This window comes from Onychomys torridus, chromosome 5 (assembly GCF_903995425.1).
Source record: "Onychomys torridus chromosome 5, mOncTor1.1, whole genome shotgun sequence".
Taxonomy (NCBI): Eukaryota; Metazoa; Chordata; class Mammalia; order Rodentia; family Cricetidae; genus Onychomys; species Onychomys torridus.
In genome coordinates, this window is record NC_050447.1 from 10,172,311 (window position 1) to 10,189,941 (window position 17,631).

General features: G+C 44.6%; 1 protein-coding gene across 1 annotated transcript in view; it reads left to right on the forward strand.

The window, feature by feature from the left end:
• The window catches only part of Tbc1d9 (TBC1 domain family member 9), a 77,368-nt gene that overhangs the window by 22,461 nt on the left and 37,276 nt on the right, over positions 1–17,631 (forward strand). The window contains exons 3-5 of the mRNA XM_036187585.1: positions 7,510–7,628; positions 16,004–16,232; positions 16,628–16,889. Of these exons, the coding sequence (XP_036043478.1) occupies positions 7,510–7,628; positions 16,004–16,232; positions 16,628–16,889 (610 nt within the window). The remainder of the gene's footprint in view (positions 1–7,509; positions 7,629–16,003; positions 16,233–16,627; positions 16,890–17,631) is intronic.

A 17,631-nucleotide genomic window follows, 5' to 3' on the forward strand; every position in this document is an offset into this window, starting at 1 on the left:
ATGTACTGTGTTTAGAACAATAGCAAGCACCCCTGCTATTGTTGACGCTCACAGAATGGCCAAGACATTTACAGTCACTGTTTACTCGTGACAAGCAAGAAAAGCAGGAGTGCCAGTTTCCTGTTTGGTTTTATTACTTTGTTTTGCCCCCTTTTATTTTCTTTACATTAATAGACATCTTCCCACAGTCAGTAAACCAGTATTAACAGACTAATAAAAGGCCACAGCTTGTTCAGAATTCCCTAACCCAGAGCTTCATACCGACACATACCAATACTCCAACAGAAAGCTAGGGGAGTGTCTTGGGGGTTGTGCTGGTCGCTGGTTGGTAATTTGGAAAACAGTCTAAAATCATGTTAAATCTGACACCAAAGCCTGAAGGGTACACTTTGAAACAAAAGACAGGGCTGAAGAGATAGCTTGATAGGTAGAATGCTTATTAGGATCTGAAATTGAACCCCAGAATCCCCATAAGAAATCTGCTGTGATGTGTACATTTGTATGACAGCACTGGAGATGGAAAGGCAAGCAGACCCCTGAGGGCCACTTCCTCTTGGCTGCTAAAGACAAGTGAGAGACCCTGATGAACAGTCCCTGAGTAACAACACTTGAGTTTGTCCTCTGGCTTTCACAGGCATGCACACGTGCACTTCCTTACACATGAATATGTGCACACACTCAAGCGCATGCACACACTCAAGCGCATGCACACACTCGAGCGCATGCACACACACACACACACACACAAAGGACATTGAAGATCATGGAAAGCTATTGTAACCCTTGACTTAATGAGGATGTGGCACCCTGGCCTTCTCACTCACCTGCAGCGGTTCGTTTCTTGGGTCCTGGATGCTTTAGGGATCCTGTGGAGTCAGGAGTCCTCAGGGCTTAGATCTCATGGCAGCCTTCAGGCTCCCAGGTCAGGTTTCAGTGACGGGCGCACTGCCTTGTGCCTCTGACTTTCTTCTGTATGTCAGTCGCGCCCTTTCCTGCTCATTGCCTGACATCAGTGCTCTTCAGATGGCTTCTGGGGCATGGCCCTTCCACAGAGCAACTCTTCCATGAACACTCAGCGTGGGGTGGAACCTGGTTCCACAAAGCTTAGTTGTTTGCTAATTCCTGCTGAACCAAGGTGAACGAACATAAGGCTATAATTTTGCTGTTGGCATAACTTATACCCCCCAAAAGATGCACCTTCGTTTTTCTATTAAGTAGTGCCTGTCACAATTTCATGACCTCACTGTAGTAACCCAGGATGGCTTCATCTTTTGTGTGCATTGATTACTCATAGAGACAGCCCAGAATTTCCTCACAGAAGACTCCAGGAAGTGACAGTCATTACAAAGTCCCATCAACTCATGGATTGTTCTTTCTTAACAATGTTCACTTTGTTCCAACTTGTGTCTGAAACCCAACTTGCTAATATTTAACACAGAAGCTCCCACCCCACAAGCATTTCTTCAACATGCTGACCTTACTGCTTGTGATTTAAGGTTAAACTGCAAAGTTGGTAATTGGTAGGAAAAATATGTCCCAGGCTTTTAAGTTTATGTGTATTTCACAAATTTCTGTGAGAGAAACTTCAAGAGAAAATTGGATTCACATCCTTGGAAGCCATAAGATAGCAAAGCCCTATCCTACATGACGTTGTAAGTTAGCCAGGAGAGTGAACTGAATTAAGAGAGCATTGACTGTCCACATATATCTGCCATTTATGTCTTGACATGGACCACTCTGTAGATCAACAGGACTCTGAACTGTGAATCCCGGGTGTATGATTTGTCTTAGATTTGAGACACTGAAAATCAGGCAAGAGGAACTTTCTGGGCCTGTGGATGAGTGTAGCTCACTGCTAAAGTGGTAACGAGACCTGGATCAGTGTCAGCTGCATTGTTTGATGGACATCTCGCCTCTCATAGCCCTGAACAGAGCCATGGCTGGGGCTGCCCAGTGTTCAGTATGACATTGAGTCATTTGGCTTCAGAACTGGCAGGTCCACTGGCATCACCTTGTCAACCATCGTACTGAGGAAGTGAGGAGGGCAGTGCTCTCATTCCCACTCAAGGCCGGCCATGAAGAGCTCTCATTCTCACATCCTGTGCTCTGTTCTGACACCATGTAAGGGCTCTGTGCTGGCTTCCTGATTCAACATCCTTTCAGTCAGTAGCTGTCAGACCCAGAGAGCAATTCAGCATTGCTAATGGTTCTACTCCTGCTTTTTGCTACAATAGACAAAAAATGTCAGCTTAATTTTCCTTCCACATGAGATAGACAATGTGGGAGTTGATAGGCATCTTTAGAATCATGGTTTTAGTCTGCATAGTTCAAAGACTATTCTTGCGTGTGTGCATATGCATATGTATGTGAATTTTCATGTGTGTGAGGGTGTGTATACATATGTAGGCATGAATGTGAGGGCCAGAAGACAATGCAAATTGTTGCTGTGGAATATTGCTTTAACTATGTGAGCCACCATATGGTTGCTGGGAATTGAACTCAGGACCTTTGGAAGAACAAGCAGTGCTCTTAATCTCTGAGCCATCTCTCCAGCCCCCTGCTTTAACTATGTAAAGATGTGTTACATTCGTTTATGCTGTATTCTTTAATTATGTAAAGATGTGTTGCTGTTTCACCTTGCCTGCCTAAGGCACCTGATTGGTCTAACAAAAAGCTTAAAGGCCAATAAATAGGCAGGAGAGGGATAAGCAGGGCTGGAAGGAAGAGAGAGTAAGTAGGAGAAGAGGACAGAGAGAGAATGAGGGAGAAAGAAAGGGAGATGCCCAGGGCCAGCCACCAGACAGACAGACACAGAGTAGGACATACAGAATGAAAGAAAGGTAAAAAGCCCCGAGGCAGAGCAGGGTGAAGAGAAACAGGTTAAAGTAAGTTATAAGAGCTAGTGGGACAAGCATAAGACAAGGCTGAACATAATGAGAGAAGCATAAGATAAGGCCGAGCATTCATAACTAATAATAAGTCTCCGTGTCATGATTTGGGAGCTGGTTGGTGGCCCACAAGAAAGCCTGCTACAGACCATGACAACTCTTACAAAGGAAAACATTTAATTGGGGGCTAGCTTGCAGTTTCAGAGTTTTAGTCCATTACCATCATGGTGGCAAACATGCTGGTGTGTAGGCAGAGATGGTGCTGGAGAAGGAGCTGAGAAGGCATCAGCAGAAGACTGTGACGCAAGACCTAGCTTGAGCATCTATGAGACCTCAAAGCCCACCTCCACAGCAACGCACTTCCTCCAGCAAGGCCACACCTCCTCCAGCAAGGCCACACCTCCTCCAGCAGGACCACACCTCCAGCAAGGCCACACCTCCTCCAGCAAGGCCATACCTCCTCCAGCAAGGCCACACCTCCTCCAGCAAGGCCACACCTCCTCCAGCAAGGCCACACCTCCTCCACCAAGGCCACACCTCCTCCAGCAAGGCCACACCTCCTCCAGCAAGGCCACACCTCCTCCAGCAAGGCCACACCTCCTCCAGCAAGGCCTCACCTCCTCCAGCAAGGCCACACCTCCTAATAGTGCCACTCCTTATGGGCCAAGCATTCAGACACATGAGTCCATGGGGGCCATTCCTATTCAAACCACCACAGATGTCTTTGTTGATTTCCTTTTATTTGATTTATTCTCAACATTGTGTATTTGAAGACTAAATCATGTCAGAGATCCATTCAGCTTGCTTCACATCTGAAAATACCACACTGTTGTTTTTAACCCTTAGAAATTTTAGTGGGGGTTGGGGATTTAGCTCAGTGGTAGAGCATTTGCCTAGCAAGCGCAAGGCCCTGGGTTCGATCCTCGGCTCAAAAAAAGAAAGAAAGGAAGGAAGAAAGGAAGAAAGGAAGAAATTTTAGTAGACTTTGTTTTCTGCTGTGTTAAAATTTGTTTGTTTTAATTTACAGGCAAACATATTCTCTCTCAGTCTCTTCCCCTCCACCCTAACAGTGAGAAAATTTCAGGGCAGTGCTGTGGTCTCAGGACCAAAGCCCAACATGTATATTTGTCAGTACCGTACAAGTGCTAGCCACCGACTATCAATCCCCAGGGCCTTAAACCTTTGTTCTGAACCCTCAGAGGTCAGGTCGGATAAAATCACTCTGTGAGACTGTCTTAGCATTTATTTCTTCTAGTTTCAAGTATACTTCACGGAGTTGCAAATACATTTTAAACTGATTGAGTTATCAGACCACAATAGTTCAGTGTTTTCCGTCATCATCACACACGGCATTGACAATTTGCCCAGGCACATGTATGAAACCTATGATGACAGTGTCATGGGTGTGTGTGGAGATCAGAGGTCACCTTGTGGGAGTGGGTGTTCTCCTTTCACCTTGTGGGTCCTAGGGGTTGACTTCAGGTCATCAGGCTTGGCAGTAAGTGACTTTAACTGCTGAGCCATCTCACACGCACACCCACAGCACTTATTGAGATGGTGTTACTGTATAGTCTCGGCTGGCCTCAAACTCACAACGGTCCTCCTGCCTGAAACTCCTAAGTGTTGGGACTGTAGGCACATGCCACCATGCTCTACATTTGGCTTTAAACAGGGATCATGGGGGCATGGGTAGATGCTTGTCAAGTTAATGTGTGTATGCACACTATTCCGTGTGTGTGTGGGTGTGGCAGAGATGTACATACACAGCTCTGTGGATAAAGAAAATACTGAAAGCAATCCAAAGCTGTGCAAAGCACAGACATAGCTGCTCTGCCCTAAATCTTAATTCATGACAACCAAAGAATCTGAGGTTGAGCCAAGACAATGGGTTGGATCATGTAGGTGAAACAGGGAATCTAAACGTCAGGCTGCGGCAGTAGTTCAATCAATAAAATGCTTACTGTAGAAGTCTGATGACATGCATTTAATTCCCAGCATCCATGTGGAAAAAAAACTAGGTGTGGTAGCAAGTACCTGTAATCCTGGTGTCAGGACAACAGTCAGGAGAACCCAGGTCTAGCTTCATTGTTGAGTCCCACAATAGGTTGTGTTTACCTTCAGCTTGATAAATTGATAGGCTCTAGAAGTACCTAGGAGATGGACATCTAGGTATGCTTGTGTGGGGCGCTCTTGATTATGTTAACTGAGATGGGAGGACCCACTCCTATGGGTGGTACCATTCCCTAGCTGAGATTCTGGACTGTGCAAATAGAGAGCAGGAACTGAGCCACAGCACTGCATTCCTCCCCTGTGTTTCAGACCATTGATGGGACACAGCCAGATGCTACAAGTTCCTGTGGCCTTGACTTCTCTGCCATGCTTCTGTACCCTTGAACTGTGGGCCACAATAAACCCTTTCTCCCTTAAGTCATTTTTATCAGAGTGTTTTATCACAGCAACAGGAAGAGAAACTGAGAAAGCTTCTTCCAGGCCAACAAGAGACCCTATCTCAAAACTAATGGAGAGGGTGTCAGATGAAGGCTGCTCAAAGCTGACTTCTCCCCTCCACAGACACACAGACACACACACACACACACACACACACACACACACACACACACAGACATATATATACACCACACACACACACACATACAAGTTATAGTGTGATTTCTTGTAACTGGCAGAGTGTGGTAAGATGCCATTCAAGAAGCAGATCTCCATTGCCAAGCGACACCCAGCTCCTGGCACAGTCATGAGAGAGTAAAGATGAATCACAGAAGAGGCAGAGACTGGGAGCTGTGCAGAGCAGATATGCAGAGGCTCAGCAGTCCTGCGCATCTCTCCCAGTGCCTCTTTTCTAAGGCTCAGTGCATCTGATCATGCCAACAAGCACAGATGGAACTGCGGGATGGTGGGTACTTGGTTGGCACTCACTCTGCAAGGTGCCCTTGAGATCAGTAGCATCTCACAGCTCATGAGGTCAGTGACCTCAACAAAGAAGGGTTTGGGTTTGGGGTGAGAAATTCATACAGTTTGAAGAGATAACCAGAGTATGGGAGGTCCAAAGTTTTATTTTGATTTTTTTTAAAAAATTCGAATTATTATTGAATTTTTTACTGTAAAGGGTCAAAAGTTTTTCTGTCAAACTCCTCAAATTGATGTTTCCTAAATACTCCAAATAACAATTGCATTTTGTGTTTGAAAGCATTCCCTACTTTCTGAGCTGTGCCAGTAGACCTCTCCCTCATGGTGTCCACAGGGCCAGTCTGAGGGGGAGGAGATGTCATTGATCATGTGTTCATTTCTCCTGTAGAGAATTTGAGATGGATATCAAAAACTACCTAAAGATAGCCACCTAACTCATGGTGGCCAGATGGAGGGAGGCGTCAGGTTCACTTGAGTTCCAGGCATTGCCACATGTGTGATACTGGCATCATATTTCCCTCACATGTGCCTGCCCCTGGCCCAGAGCCATAGAAAGCACCTATGGTGCAGAAGATCTCTTCTTTAGGGCCTCACACGACTGCTCTGCTGAGAAACCTTTTCATTACCCTTTATGAGAGCATCATTTTTATAATGTTATCGTTTTATTGCCATCCTTGGGGTTGCCTGTCAGTCTTGATGATGCTTTGTTTAGTTCAGAGTCCAGAGAATTGAGTTTATTTGCAGATAACGCACATGTCTCTCACTTTTCTTCCTTTGCTGGGAATCCTGAAGTTCTAGTGACAACGAATGTAGAAAATGAGCATTCTTGAGATCTCAATTAAAAGGTAACTTGGGAGTCTTAGGCGACGTCCAAAGAACCAATGACACCAGAGTTCACTCCTCAGTGTGGGGATCGGAAGCGCATGCAGTCAAGATGTGTAACTGCAGATAATTTATCCCTAAAGCCTTTTCCCATACGATCATGATAAAGGGAGTTTATTCTAGCATTGCCTAACTTCATCCTGACGCTCATGCTGTTATGCCCGGCAGGGTAGTTGCAGATATTACAAGGCTAGGATGGTTTAATTTGTAGTTTCCAAGCAAGGTTCTGTGTTTCTTAGCAACTGGCAGAAATGTAGTGACTTGGTTGGAAGCTGCAGGGATGAGCTCATCTCTGTGTTTCAAGGCAGCGGCACCGGGGCGACTGCTGTCCTCTAGGGATGGGCTACCTTCATATCTCATTCATAATTGCACAAGGCTCGTTTTTTTCCCATTATGAGATGGTTCTATACTATCTCCATGGGCACACCATTGCTCACCAGTGTTGCAGCTTAACCACAGAAAGCTCACATCCTGACAAGATCTATGGCACCCTGGAAATGACACATTCTGGAAGGGAGAAGAAAGGAGCTACATCCCAGTTCATGCGCCTCTCAGAAAGTGTGGCTACGTCAACCAAACCAGTCTGTTTCTGGAACGACCTCGTTTGAATAATCTGGAACACAGTACTTGCTCTTGGTTGCTCGTCTAGCTGTTGTCTTGTGTGTCTCTTCTCTGGGGGGTTGAAGTCAGATCTCTGGGGCTGAGGAGCAGTCTCCCACCGGCGTCGAATGCTGGAGGAGTGAGCTTGGTTCTTAACATGGCTTTGGCGTGAAACTTGACGTCTGTCACTGCCCTCTCTGCTTCCATGCAGGCGGCTCCAGGAAGGAGGTTACTGAGCACTGGGAATGGCTGGAGCAAAATCTATTGCAGACACTCTCCATCTTCGAGAACGAGAATGACATCACCACGTTCGTGAGGGGGAAGATACAGGTAGTCACCTTTTCAGTTTATTTTGGCTGAATGTTACTGAAATATGTAGCATGCATATATAAAATTCTCAAAATAAAAACATATTTTAAACATACCAAAACCTTTTAATTTGGAAAAAACTAAAATTTACAGAAATATTGCACAAATAAGGACTGTATATAAACTACCTGTGTTCAATTTACTCAGACTTACCTCATAACATTCCACCCCACTTACTTAGGATTCTTAAGGCTAACTAATACATCCTCCAGTGTGTGTTTTCCATTAGTGATATTTGATGAAAAAAAAAAACCTAAACATTATTTAACAATGTATATAAATGCATCATTATTGCAGCACTTTAATATTTAGCATATATTCTAATTTCTAAAAAATTTACATTTATTTATGAGTATTAGTGTTTTGCCTACACCTGTCTGTGTACCATGTGTGTTCATGGTGCCCTCCAAGGTCAGAAAAGGGCATCGGAGCCTCTGGAACTGGATTTACAGATGCTTGGTTGCTTCCATGTGGTGCTGGGAACCAAACTGATCCTCTGGAAGAGCAGCCAGTGTTCTGACCCGCTGAGCCATCTCCCCAGTCCCACACAGTCTGATCTAAACATGGTCGATTGTACCCTCGATGGCTGTGTTGTTCAGCCTGGGAGGGGACCGACTTGGTTTCCCCTCTTCAGTCTGGAGCATTTCCACAGCCCCCGTCCCCGTTACGTCTTATGACATTAATGTTGCTAATTTGTGCACTTCTGGCTTTTATAAAAGGATGTTCATTCGAGGTTCTGTCAGATGTCTCTGTGATTGAATTCAAGTTGTGCCTTCCTGGGATGGAGTGCTATGTTAGCATCCTGTGTCCTCCAGGTGCTACTGTGTCCCGAGACACACGACACCCTCTGTCCCTCAGTGCGTCATGAACCCATTCAAAGCTACCCATTTTTCTACTGTAGCATTCACACTTTATGTTTACAAATAATGATATTTCTATTGAAAACTATTTTAATCCACAGATACCCCATTTTTTTTTGTCAAAATGTCCCTGTTGGTGTAATATCCATTAAAAGTTTTTAAAAATCTGAATAGTTCTTCACTGTGGAAGTTTGCAAATGATGGTTTTATTAAAATATGAAATTGACACTGACAGACTAATATAAACTAAACTGAGACTTGACTTCAATAGTATCATCTTGAAAAGTCCAAGTCTTCTTCCATTTCACAGTCCAGGCCAGAACCACAGACTTACTTTGTCCCCTTGTTCTCTTTTTGGTCCTGTGTTGGGTGTGTGTGTTGTAAATAGTTCAGTCACTCCCTGTGCTCTGATATTTAGGTGCCATCCAACATTTCGCAATTATGAATTCTGCTGCATTTAGAATTGCATGCATCCGTGCTTGCATGTGACCGAGGCTGCACCGTAGGCTGAGCTGCAGTAGAATTGCCAGACTGAGGGGGTCAATGTGTGTGCTGCTCTGCTAACTGTTCTCAGCTTCTCCAATAGTGTAGGTTCTGCAGCTTTCCAGCTCTTCCCAGCCCCGTGGCTGGGGAGACTGCTTCCCTGACTTGTGTTTGTGTGAGAACTGGTAGCATTTCCTGTGTTGAAGGGCCACGTTCTGTATCTATTTATTCACTGCTGCATGTGTCTTTTGTTTGTCTTTTATAGGATTTGGGGGTCTTATTTTTCTTGAATGGGGTGTGTGTGTGTCTGTGTGTGTGTGTGTGTGTGTGTGTCTATGTGTGTGTATCTGTGTGTGTGTTTGTGTCTGTGTGTGTGTATCTCTGTGTGTGTATCTCTGTGTGAGTGTGTTTGTGTCTGTGTGTGTATCTGTGTGTGTGTTTGTGTCTATGTGTGTATGTGTGTGTGTGTGTGTGTGTGTGTGTGTGTGTGTGTGAGAGAGAGAGAGAGAGAGAGAGAGAGAGAGAGAGAGAGAGAGAGAGAAGACCAGAGGACAATCGGAGTGTCATTCCTCAAGTTCCTTTTCTTTTGTTTTTTGAAGACAGAATCTCTCTCTGGCCTGGGACTTGCAAGGGCACTAAGCTGGCTGGCCTGCCAGCCCTCAAGACCCACCTGTCTGCACTGTCACCACAGTGCAAGGATGCTGCACCATGCCCAGCTTTGTTTTAGGGTTGAATCTAGCCCCTGGCTCCTGCAGGGCAAGCACTTTACGGGCTGTGCTGTCTTCCCGCCTCCTTCTCTTTCATTTCCAGAAGTTGTTGCATAGGAAGGTCGTTGCTTTTTGCTGGTGGCACGTATGTGCGGTAGCTGTCTCTCCCGTTTCTCATTGGTCATCAGACTTTGCTCATGACAGTTTTGCCACGCAAAGTTTTAAGGTGACTTTTGTGTGTTTGGGGGTTGCTCAGAATGATCAATTCTTTCTGTAGCAACTGGGTTTGTAGACATGGTTAAAAACCTTTTTTAGAGCCAAAATAAGGGGAATTCTAAGTAGTCTGGTAGAGTGCTGGTGTAAAAGCCAGGGCTCTCTTTCCTCTTTCTACATGACTAAACTTTCCCATGAGCACATAATAATTAAAACAGGAAAGTTCATAACAAATAGAAGTTCATTCCCTTTAGGCTCCAATGTGTTTGAAGTAGGGAGCTGAATTTGAAACAGGCCATATCCAACTCCGAAAATGAACTGTAGGAAAAGCTCAGACAAGAACTCCAGCATGATTCTTCTGCCCAGCCTTCCCGCGGAATGAAGGGACCAGATACAGACAACTTTTGAGAGCTTTTGAGTGAGTGCGTGTGCGTGTGCGTGCACGTGTGTGTGTGTGTGTGTGTGTGTGTGTGTGTGTGTATGAAGTAACTGAGAGCTGTGTGGTGAAACTGAGACTTTATGAATAATTCATGTGTGTGAATATAGAGATCACAAGAGCTACTAATTGTTTCATGTATGAGGGGCTGGAGGGAGAAGACACAGACATGTGACAACATAGGTAACCAGGGGCCACCTCACAGTCCTGCCTCTCATACTGCCATCTCTGTGTAAAATAAGAAAGATGTAGAGGAAGAAACAAAAGCTTCCGTCTGATAGGAGGACAAATTATGTCAAATAGTTTTTCGTCTCACTACATTAAATATGTCAAGTTTATTTCCCCTGAAACCATTTATGAAAAGGGAATCCCCATTAATGTAATAGTGTGTGAAAGAATGTCATTCATGTGCAAATGAACGGCTTGCTGGTTCACAGATTGTCCAATAATTAAAGGAAATAGCAGGCTTATTTGTTATAATATCTAATTAACTTTTGTAAATTATTAATGTAATAATTAACTATATAGGCAACAGGAATTCAAGTGCCAATCATAACATTTTGTATACTTATTTCTAGATGTTTCAGCATGTTGAGCATACTGGAAATATTCTGTTCTCCTATGTTGCCTTGACTAGTGTCTACTACATTTATATAATTATAGTTGTTGAGGTTTTTTTGAAATTTTTTGGTTTTTGTTTTGTTTTGTTTTGTTTGTTTGTTTGATTGTTTTTTGGAAACAGGGTTTCTCTGTGTAGTTCTTGCTGTCCTGAAACTTACTCTGTAGACCAGGCTGGCCTCGAACTCACAGAGTTCTGCCTGTCTCTGCCTTCAAAGCTCTGGGATTAAAGGCATGCGCCACCACCACTTGGCTAATTATGATTGTTTTAATAAAAGAAAATAACTCTCCATAATTGACTTTACTTTCTTGTCTTTCCAGAAGTTACCTTTGCTTCTAAATTAGCAGGTGATAGGCAGGCACAAATAAAAATAGAGTTACCACTTTAGTTCACGTGACTTTTGCCACAAATTACATTTCTCCAATCTCCTTTAGGATAGAGATTAATAGATGAAGTTATTAAAACATTTTAATGGACCAAAATGTTTTAATGGACCTTAAGTATATGTTGTTATATCAGAATCCTGTGTGCTTGCTTTCACAGTTAGAATTTGTAAAGGCTTATTTTATTATTTTAACTAGGTGTGTGCGCTTGTGTCTATGTAAGGTATGTGCACAATAATGCAAGTCTCTGCAGAGCTGGAGTTACATACAGTTGTGAGCCACCTGATGTGTGTGCTGGGAACCAAACTTGGGTCCTCTGGAAGAGCAGTACTTGCTCTTAACCTGAGCCATGTCTCCAGCCTGTTGTTGAAATGACTTTGAAGTTTAATGTCTCCATGTTTTAACATTCTGCCCACAATGAAGCTAAACATTTTCTTGTGGTTACCAAGTTTTTGGGTTTTCATTTGTTTGTTTGGTTGTGTTTTGTTTTGTTTTGTTTTGGGACAGGGTCTTACTATGTAGTCCTGGCGTATCTGGAACTTATTGTGTAGACTAGGCTTGTCTTGAACTCACAGAGACCTCTCTGCCTCTGCCTCTCAAGTGCTGTGATTAAAGCATACAGCACAGTGGACAGCCTCTGACTTGCCAAGCTAATTTTACTCTTTGAGGACACCTTTGCATATTAAAATTAACATTAGGCATCGCTGTGTTAGATATGTTGAATTTCTGACATTATGAGGGGCTGTTACATAGGACCAGAGTGGTTTATTGTAGAATAAGTAGAACCCATAGAACTCAGAGGAAAGAAACGTTCCATTCCTGTGTTCCATCGACCTGGCCTTCTGGCTCAACATTCCCAGAAAAGCCAAGGAAGGCTTGGGTATTCCAGACTGTCTTTTCCTAAAGGTGGGAAAGGTGGAAACGGGGCCTATTGCCTGCTCTAGTGATGAATGTACAGTAGCCCCGAACGTCTCAAGCTCTCATTTCTTAGTTTCATACTTTCATAAATCTACTCATGCTTAAAAACACTTTTTAAGTTTAATGAACATTCTAGAAGTTGGTATTTAGTGTAGTGTTTTGTTTCAAAAAAAAAATATATACAGGGCCTTACCTGTGGTCTGGTGTGTATCACTTGTTTTAATGTCCTCCCTACTCTGACTTTGCCACAGTGATCCAGAACAATAAATATAAGTCCACTTGAGGTTTCTAGGCTGATTCTAGGTTGCTGGGGTTGCCTAGGAAATGCTGACGCTGCTTCCTATTACTGGATTCTCCTCTTAATTGTGTGTATGTGCTTTCTCATTCATTCATTTTTGCTTTCCTTTTTTTTTTTTTTTTTTTTTTTTGGTTGGAAACAGTCTCACTCTGTAGCCCAGACTGACCTGGAAGTTACTATGTAGCTCAGGCTGGCCTCAGACTCATCAAGATCCTTCTAAACTCTTCCCACCCAGTAATCTTATGCCCTCATGCCACCTCTGGTTGTCTGGCAGTCCTCATTAGCTCTACTGAAGCCTGCTCATTCCTAGAATAACCTGGGTCCAACTCGTTGGCCTCCACGGACCTCAACATCTCTGTTCTCTCAGAGGTTTTGTAGCAGAACTAGTTAGAGGAAAACAGTCTTATCTTAGACGTTCTCCCAGGGAAGAGTGTTGCTGTTTCTCATGCCAGCCATCCTGCTACCCTGGGTGATGAAAGACAGAGTCCACAACTGGAAACTTAGCTTCCTAAACCTGGCTCACTGTGAAACAATGTAGATTCCACAATCCGCAATTGACATCATACAATAAAAACCAAACTATGACTCGGTAAGATCTATTCTCATTTGGGAGCACAGCATATTTTCTTCTAAGAATACTGCACTGGATACCTTTTAGATGTTAGGTATGGTAAATGTTCAAGACACTGTTGTTAGTGTTGGAACTCATATTTAATGGTTGAGGAAAATATAAACAGAATCCAATGGAAATTGAAAGTGTATAGAATTGAGAACGCTTAGATGGAATTACGTGTTGCTTAGTTGACAGTGGGAATGGTCAGGGAGCAATCTTCCGTCGTCAACTCAGCATAGACTTCGGTAGGAATGTTGTTGGTGAGTCTCTGTTTCAGAACATGGCTGGACAAAACCTGAGTGGGGAGAGAATCTTGACAGAAAGCCACTGTGATAGTCCCAGCTTGTGCTGAGGGCCTAGGGGTGGCTCTGGAGGCAGAATAGATGGAAGTTGAGGTGTGGGGTTGTGCTCTTGTAGGGATTCTACTGTTTGCTCTTAGCTGTGTGTCCAAGATTTTCAGTCAGTCCCATGAGTGGTGAGGAGGAGTTTGGGAAGACAGAGGCCTCCCTTCTGCCACCGATCCTCATTGCCACCACTGCAGGCCACAAGGGAGAAAGTGTGGTAAGGGACATTAAATTTAGGAAATAGTTCCAATCTGTGACACAGAGAATCACCAGTGCTGTGTGAGGGGAAAGACTCAGAGTTAGAAGGTTCACAGGGAGGTGGGAATTACCAAGCCAGGCTCTGAGGGGTGGTGTGACTGAAGCAGTTCAGGGACTCTCAGGATGACAGCACCAGAGACGGGAAAGTGAGAGAGTGAGTGATAAATGATACTGTAGGCCCGGAGGACCCTGTACAATCAAGGAAAAAGCTGGTGTTGATTTGACTCAAAATGAACACGAGCACTTAGTATTTTTGGTGAGACAGAGGTGGTGATCTACTTAGGTTACTGATAGTAAGAATTATCTAGTCAAAGTTGTTGTTTTTGATTAGTTTTACTTTTTTGCATATGCAAGCATGTCCTGTGCATCACATATGTGCCTGGTGCCAGTGGAGGCCAGAGTGGAAGAGAATCCCCTGAAACTTGAGTTATGGACAGTTGTGAACCACCATGGGAGTGCTGGGAAGTGAACCCCAGTCCCCTGCAATACAGATGCTCTTAACGGCTGAGTCACTGCTCCAGTTTCCAAAATCAGCTTTTTGGGGAGAGTGTGTGCATGTGTGTGAGTGTAAGTGTGTGTGAGTGTGTGTGTGAGTGTGTGTGTGTGTGTATGCATGTTTGTGAGGTGAGTGCATGTGCATGGATGCACACATGTGTAGAGGTCAGAGGGCAGTGTTTGGGATTCTCTTCAATTGTTCCCCACCTTATTTTATGAGACAGCGTCTTTCATAGAATCTGGAAGTCTCATTCAGCTAGACAGGTTGACCCCAAAGTACCCGGGTCTTCCGGCCTCTGCGTCAGCAGAGCCAGCCTTAGAGGAGTGGGTCTCCACAGCTGATTTCTGTGTGGGTTCTGGGCAGTCAGGTTCAGGTCCTCACACCTGCACAGTGATCACATTACTAACTGACCCAGGTAGCTATTCCTCCCTCAAACAGGATGTTTGTGGAGGACACTAAGGCTATCCTGGAAGAATGGGAGCCCAGTAGATAGCCCGAGGGCCAGGAATTGTACATATCGTGAGCCTGTTGTAAGTTTTTATCCCAGGGATGCCAGAGGACTCAGTTGTATCTAGGAAAATCCCAGAGTTTTCACATGTTCACACAGATACAGGTGACACTCTGGGCCCTGCGTACACAGCTGCTGTGCTCTAGAGCTCAGGCTTTGCCAGTGAGAATGGATCAGAGAAAATGGAGATGAGGTAGGCCGATTTGATGATTACAGTCAATCGTGGAATTTGAGGGAGCCTTCTCTTTTAAAGAATATTTATTTTTGAGTGTACGTATACGCATGCTCGCGCACATGTATGTTGGCGTGTGTGTCAGAGTGCCCATGTGGAAGTTAATAGGACAGCTTCCAGGAGTTGGTTCCCTCCTTCTACCATGTGGGTCCTGGGGATTGAACTCAGGTTACCAGACTTGGCAGCAAGTGCCTTTAGCCACTGAGCCCTCTCTCCAGCCCAAAGTAGCTTTCTTCTCTAAAGAGATGCACAAAAACAGTCTTCAGGGAGTTGCAGAGGAATTGGCTAGCAACTAAAAGGCTTCTCAGGCTACCGGAATGATTCAATAGCAGGTTTGGATTAGACCAGTCACTTGCTATGCAAACATTTTATCTCCTGTCCATCTGTCAAAGAATCTTGTGTCTAACTGAGTTCCCTTCTTTTATACGCTTGTTTTCAGCTTGGATGACTCCCAAGGTGGTGGGTCTCTGGGATGTCCATGAGTGACGTACAGTCAGTCCTTCCCCCTTGGCCTTCAATGGTGGTTTTTTTTTTTTTTTAGACAGGTAGAAGCTGACCTTTATGAAAGCACTGTCATAATGTGCTTAGTAAAAATTAACCCAGCAAGGTGCTTGTTTTCTTATTTTGAAATAAAGCAGCTTCATTTCTAGGAAGCATAAGAAACTAATGAACACCAATGGACATGTAATAAAATCCTTGGGCAATCTTTTAGTGCACAAATGCTACCTGTTAATTGGCTGAACATAAAGGCTCTTGAGAAGCTGAAACAGGAAGATCACAGTGAATCCCAAGGCCAGGCTGGACTACATAGTGAGTTCCAGGACAACCTAACACTAACCAAAAGCTCAGAATTTGGTGGGTTGCCTTGGAAGAGAATTAATCATTAAAACTAATCTGGTCTTAGGAAGTGTTTCATTCCACTCTGCTCAGCTGCAGTCATAATTCCTTCTACATGCTCTCCCCATCAGGGCATCATTGCAGAATATAACAAAATCAATGATGTGAAAGAAGATGATGACACAGAGAAGTTCAAAGAGGCCATCATGAAGTTCCACAGGCTGTTTGGGATGCCCGAAGAGGAGAAACTTGTCAACTATTACTCTTGCAGCTACTGGAAGGGGAAGGTCCCCCGGCAGGGCTGGATGTACCTCAGCATTAACCACCTCTGCTTTTCCTCCTTCCTGATGGGCAGGGAAGGTGAGTGAGTGCTCCAGTGTCTCAGTGCGAGCCTTTGGGAAGTGAACTCCTAAACCAAGTCAGAATATCAAAAGCATGTCTGTAGACTTGTTGAGGTCTTTTCCTGACCACTTAACGAGTAAATTCAATTCTTTTTGATTCAAAATTGCAAACAAATTATCCATTGAGTACTAGGGGTTCACTAAAGGTATAGTTGATTTAGTCAACATGACTTCTGTAATAATTCTGATCCCAGAGTTTATGCAATACACGTTATAACAAACAAATGAGGCAGTAAAGATAGGACCAGGAGCTCAAAAGAGTTGGTTGGGCAGGTTGGAAGCAAGGCTGTGAGGTTACCCTATCTGGAAAGACACTAAAGTAAGTGTTGACCAGACCTTGTTGCCTCTGCTCAGCCAAGCTGGTGATCCGGTGGGTAGACATCACTCAACTGGAGAAGAACGCCACGCTGCTTCTTCCAGACGTGATCAAAGTGAGTACACGATCCAGTGAGCATTTCTTCTCCGTGTTCCTCAACATCAACGAGACGTTCAAGCTGATGGAGCAGCTTGCCAACATAGCTATGAGGCAGCTCTTGGACAATGAAGGATTTGAACAAGACCGGTCCCTGCCGAAACTCAAGAAGAAATCTCCCAAAAAAGTGTCTGCTCTGAAACGGTGGGTGAGAGAAACCGCAGAACTCAGGAATGGAAAGCCTTTCCATTCGTGAGACACTGAGTTCTGACCGACTTCAGCTTATGAGCACTTTCCTGAGCATAGGGCGATGGGGAAAGACTGCCTGGGCCACTGCCGGTTGGTGAGAGAGGCAGGAGTGGCGGGTTCCTCCACCCCGCGGTGGGAGCTCTGCCAGCCTCAAGTACAGAACGCAGTGGGCCCACGAGGAGCTCACATGACCTCTCAGTGGAACTGTCCTGAGCTGGGCTCATGGGTGACAGAAAGGGGCACATTTTGTGCAGAAGGATGGACACGTGGAGGAAGCCCAAGAAACACCAGGAGCAGTAGGTCAGAGGTCAGGGCACGGGATGAGGGAAGCCTGGAAGGTTGGATGTGGAAGCTGAAAGAAAAGTATCAGCTCGGGACCCCAAGACCAAGTTCTCACCACAGAGGAGGAGACTTATTTGCCCCAGAGGGACAGAGGGCAGAGAATAAGAGACAAAGACAGGAGATATAGGATGAGGGAGAAGGGGAAGGGGACCAGGGGTAGGGGGCAGGGAGATTTGTCTGGTGCAGGGGTTAGTGTAGGGGTTGGAACAATGGACTGCCTCTGGATAGAGAGGATGCAGACGTGGCACATAGGAAAATGGAGTTTATAAAGGTAAAGGGGAAAGCCTGTGCTAGGATGAGGTGTTTAATTTTAATTACACATGATTAGGTGAGTCAAAGGGGGCTTTTGATGCTG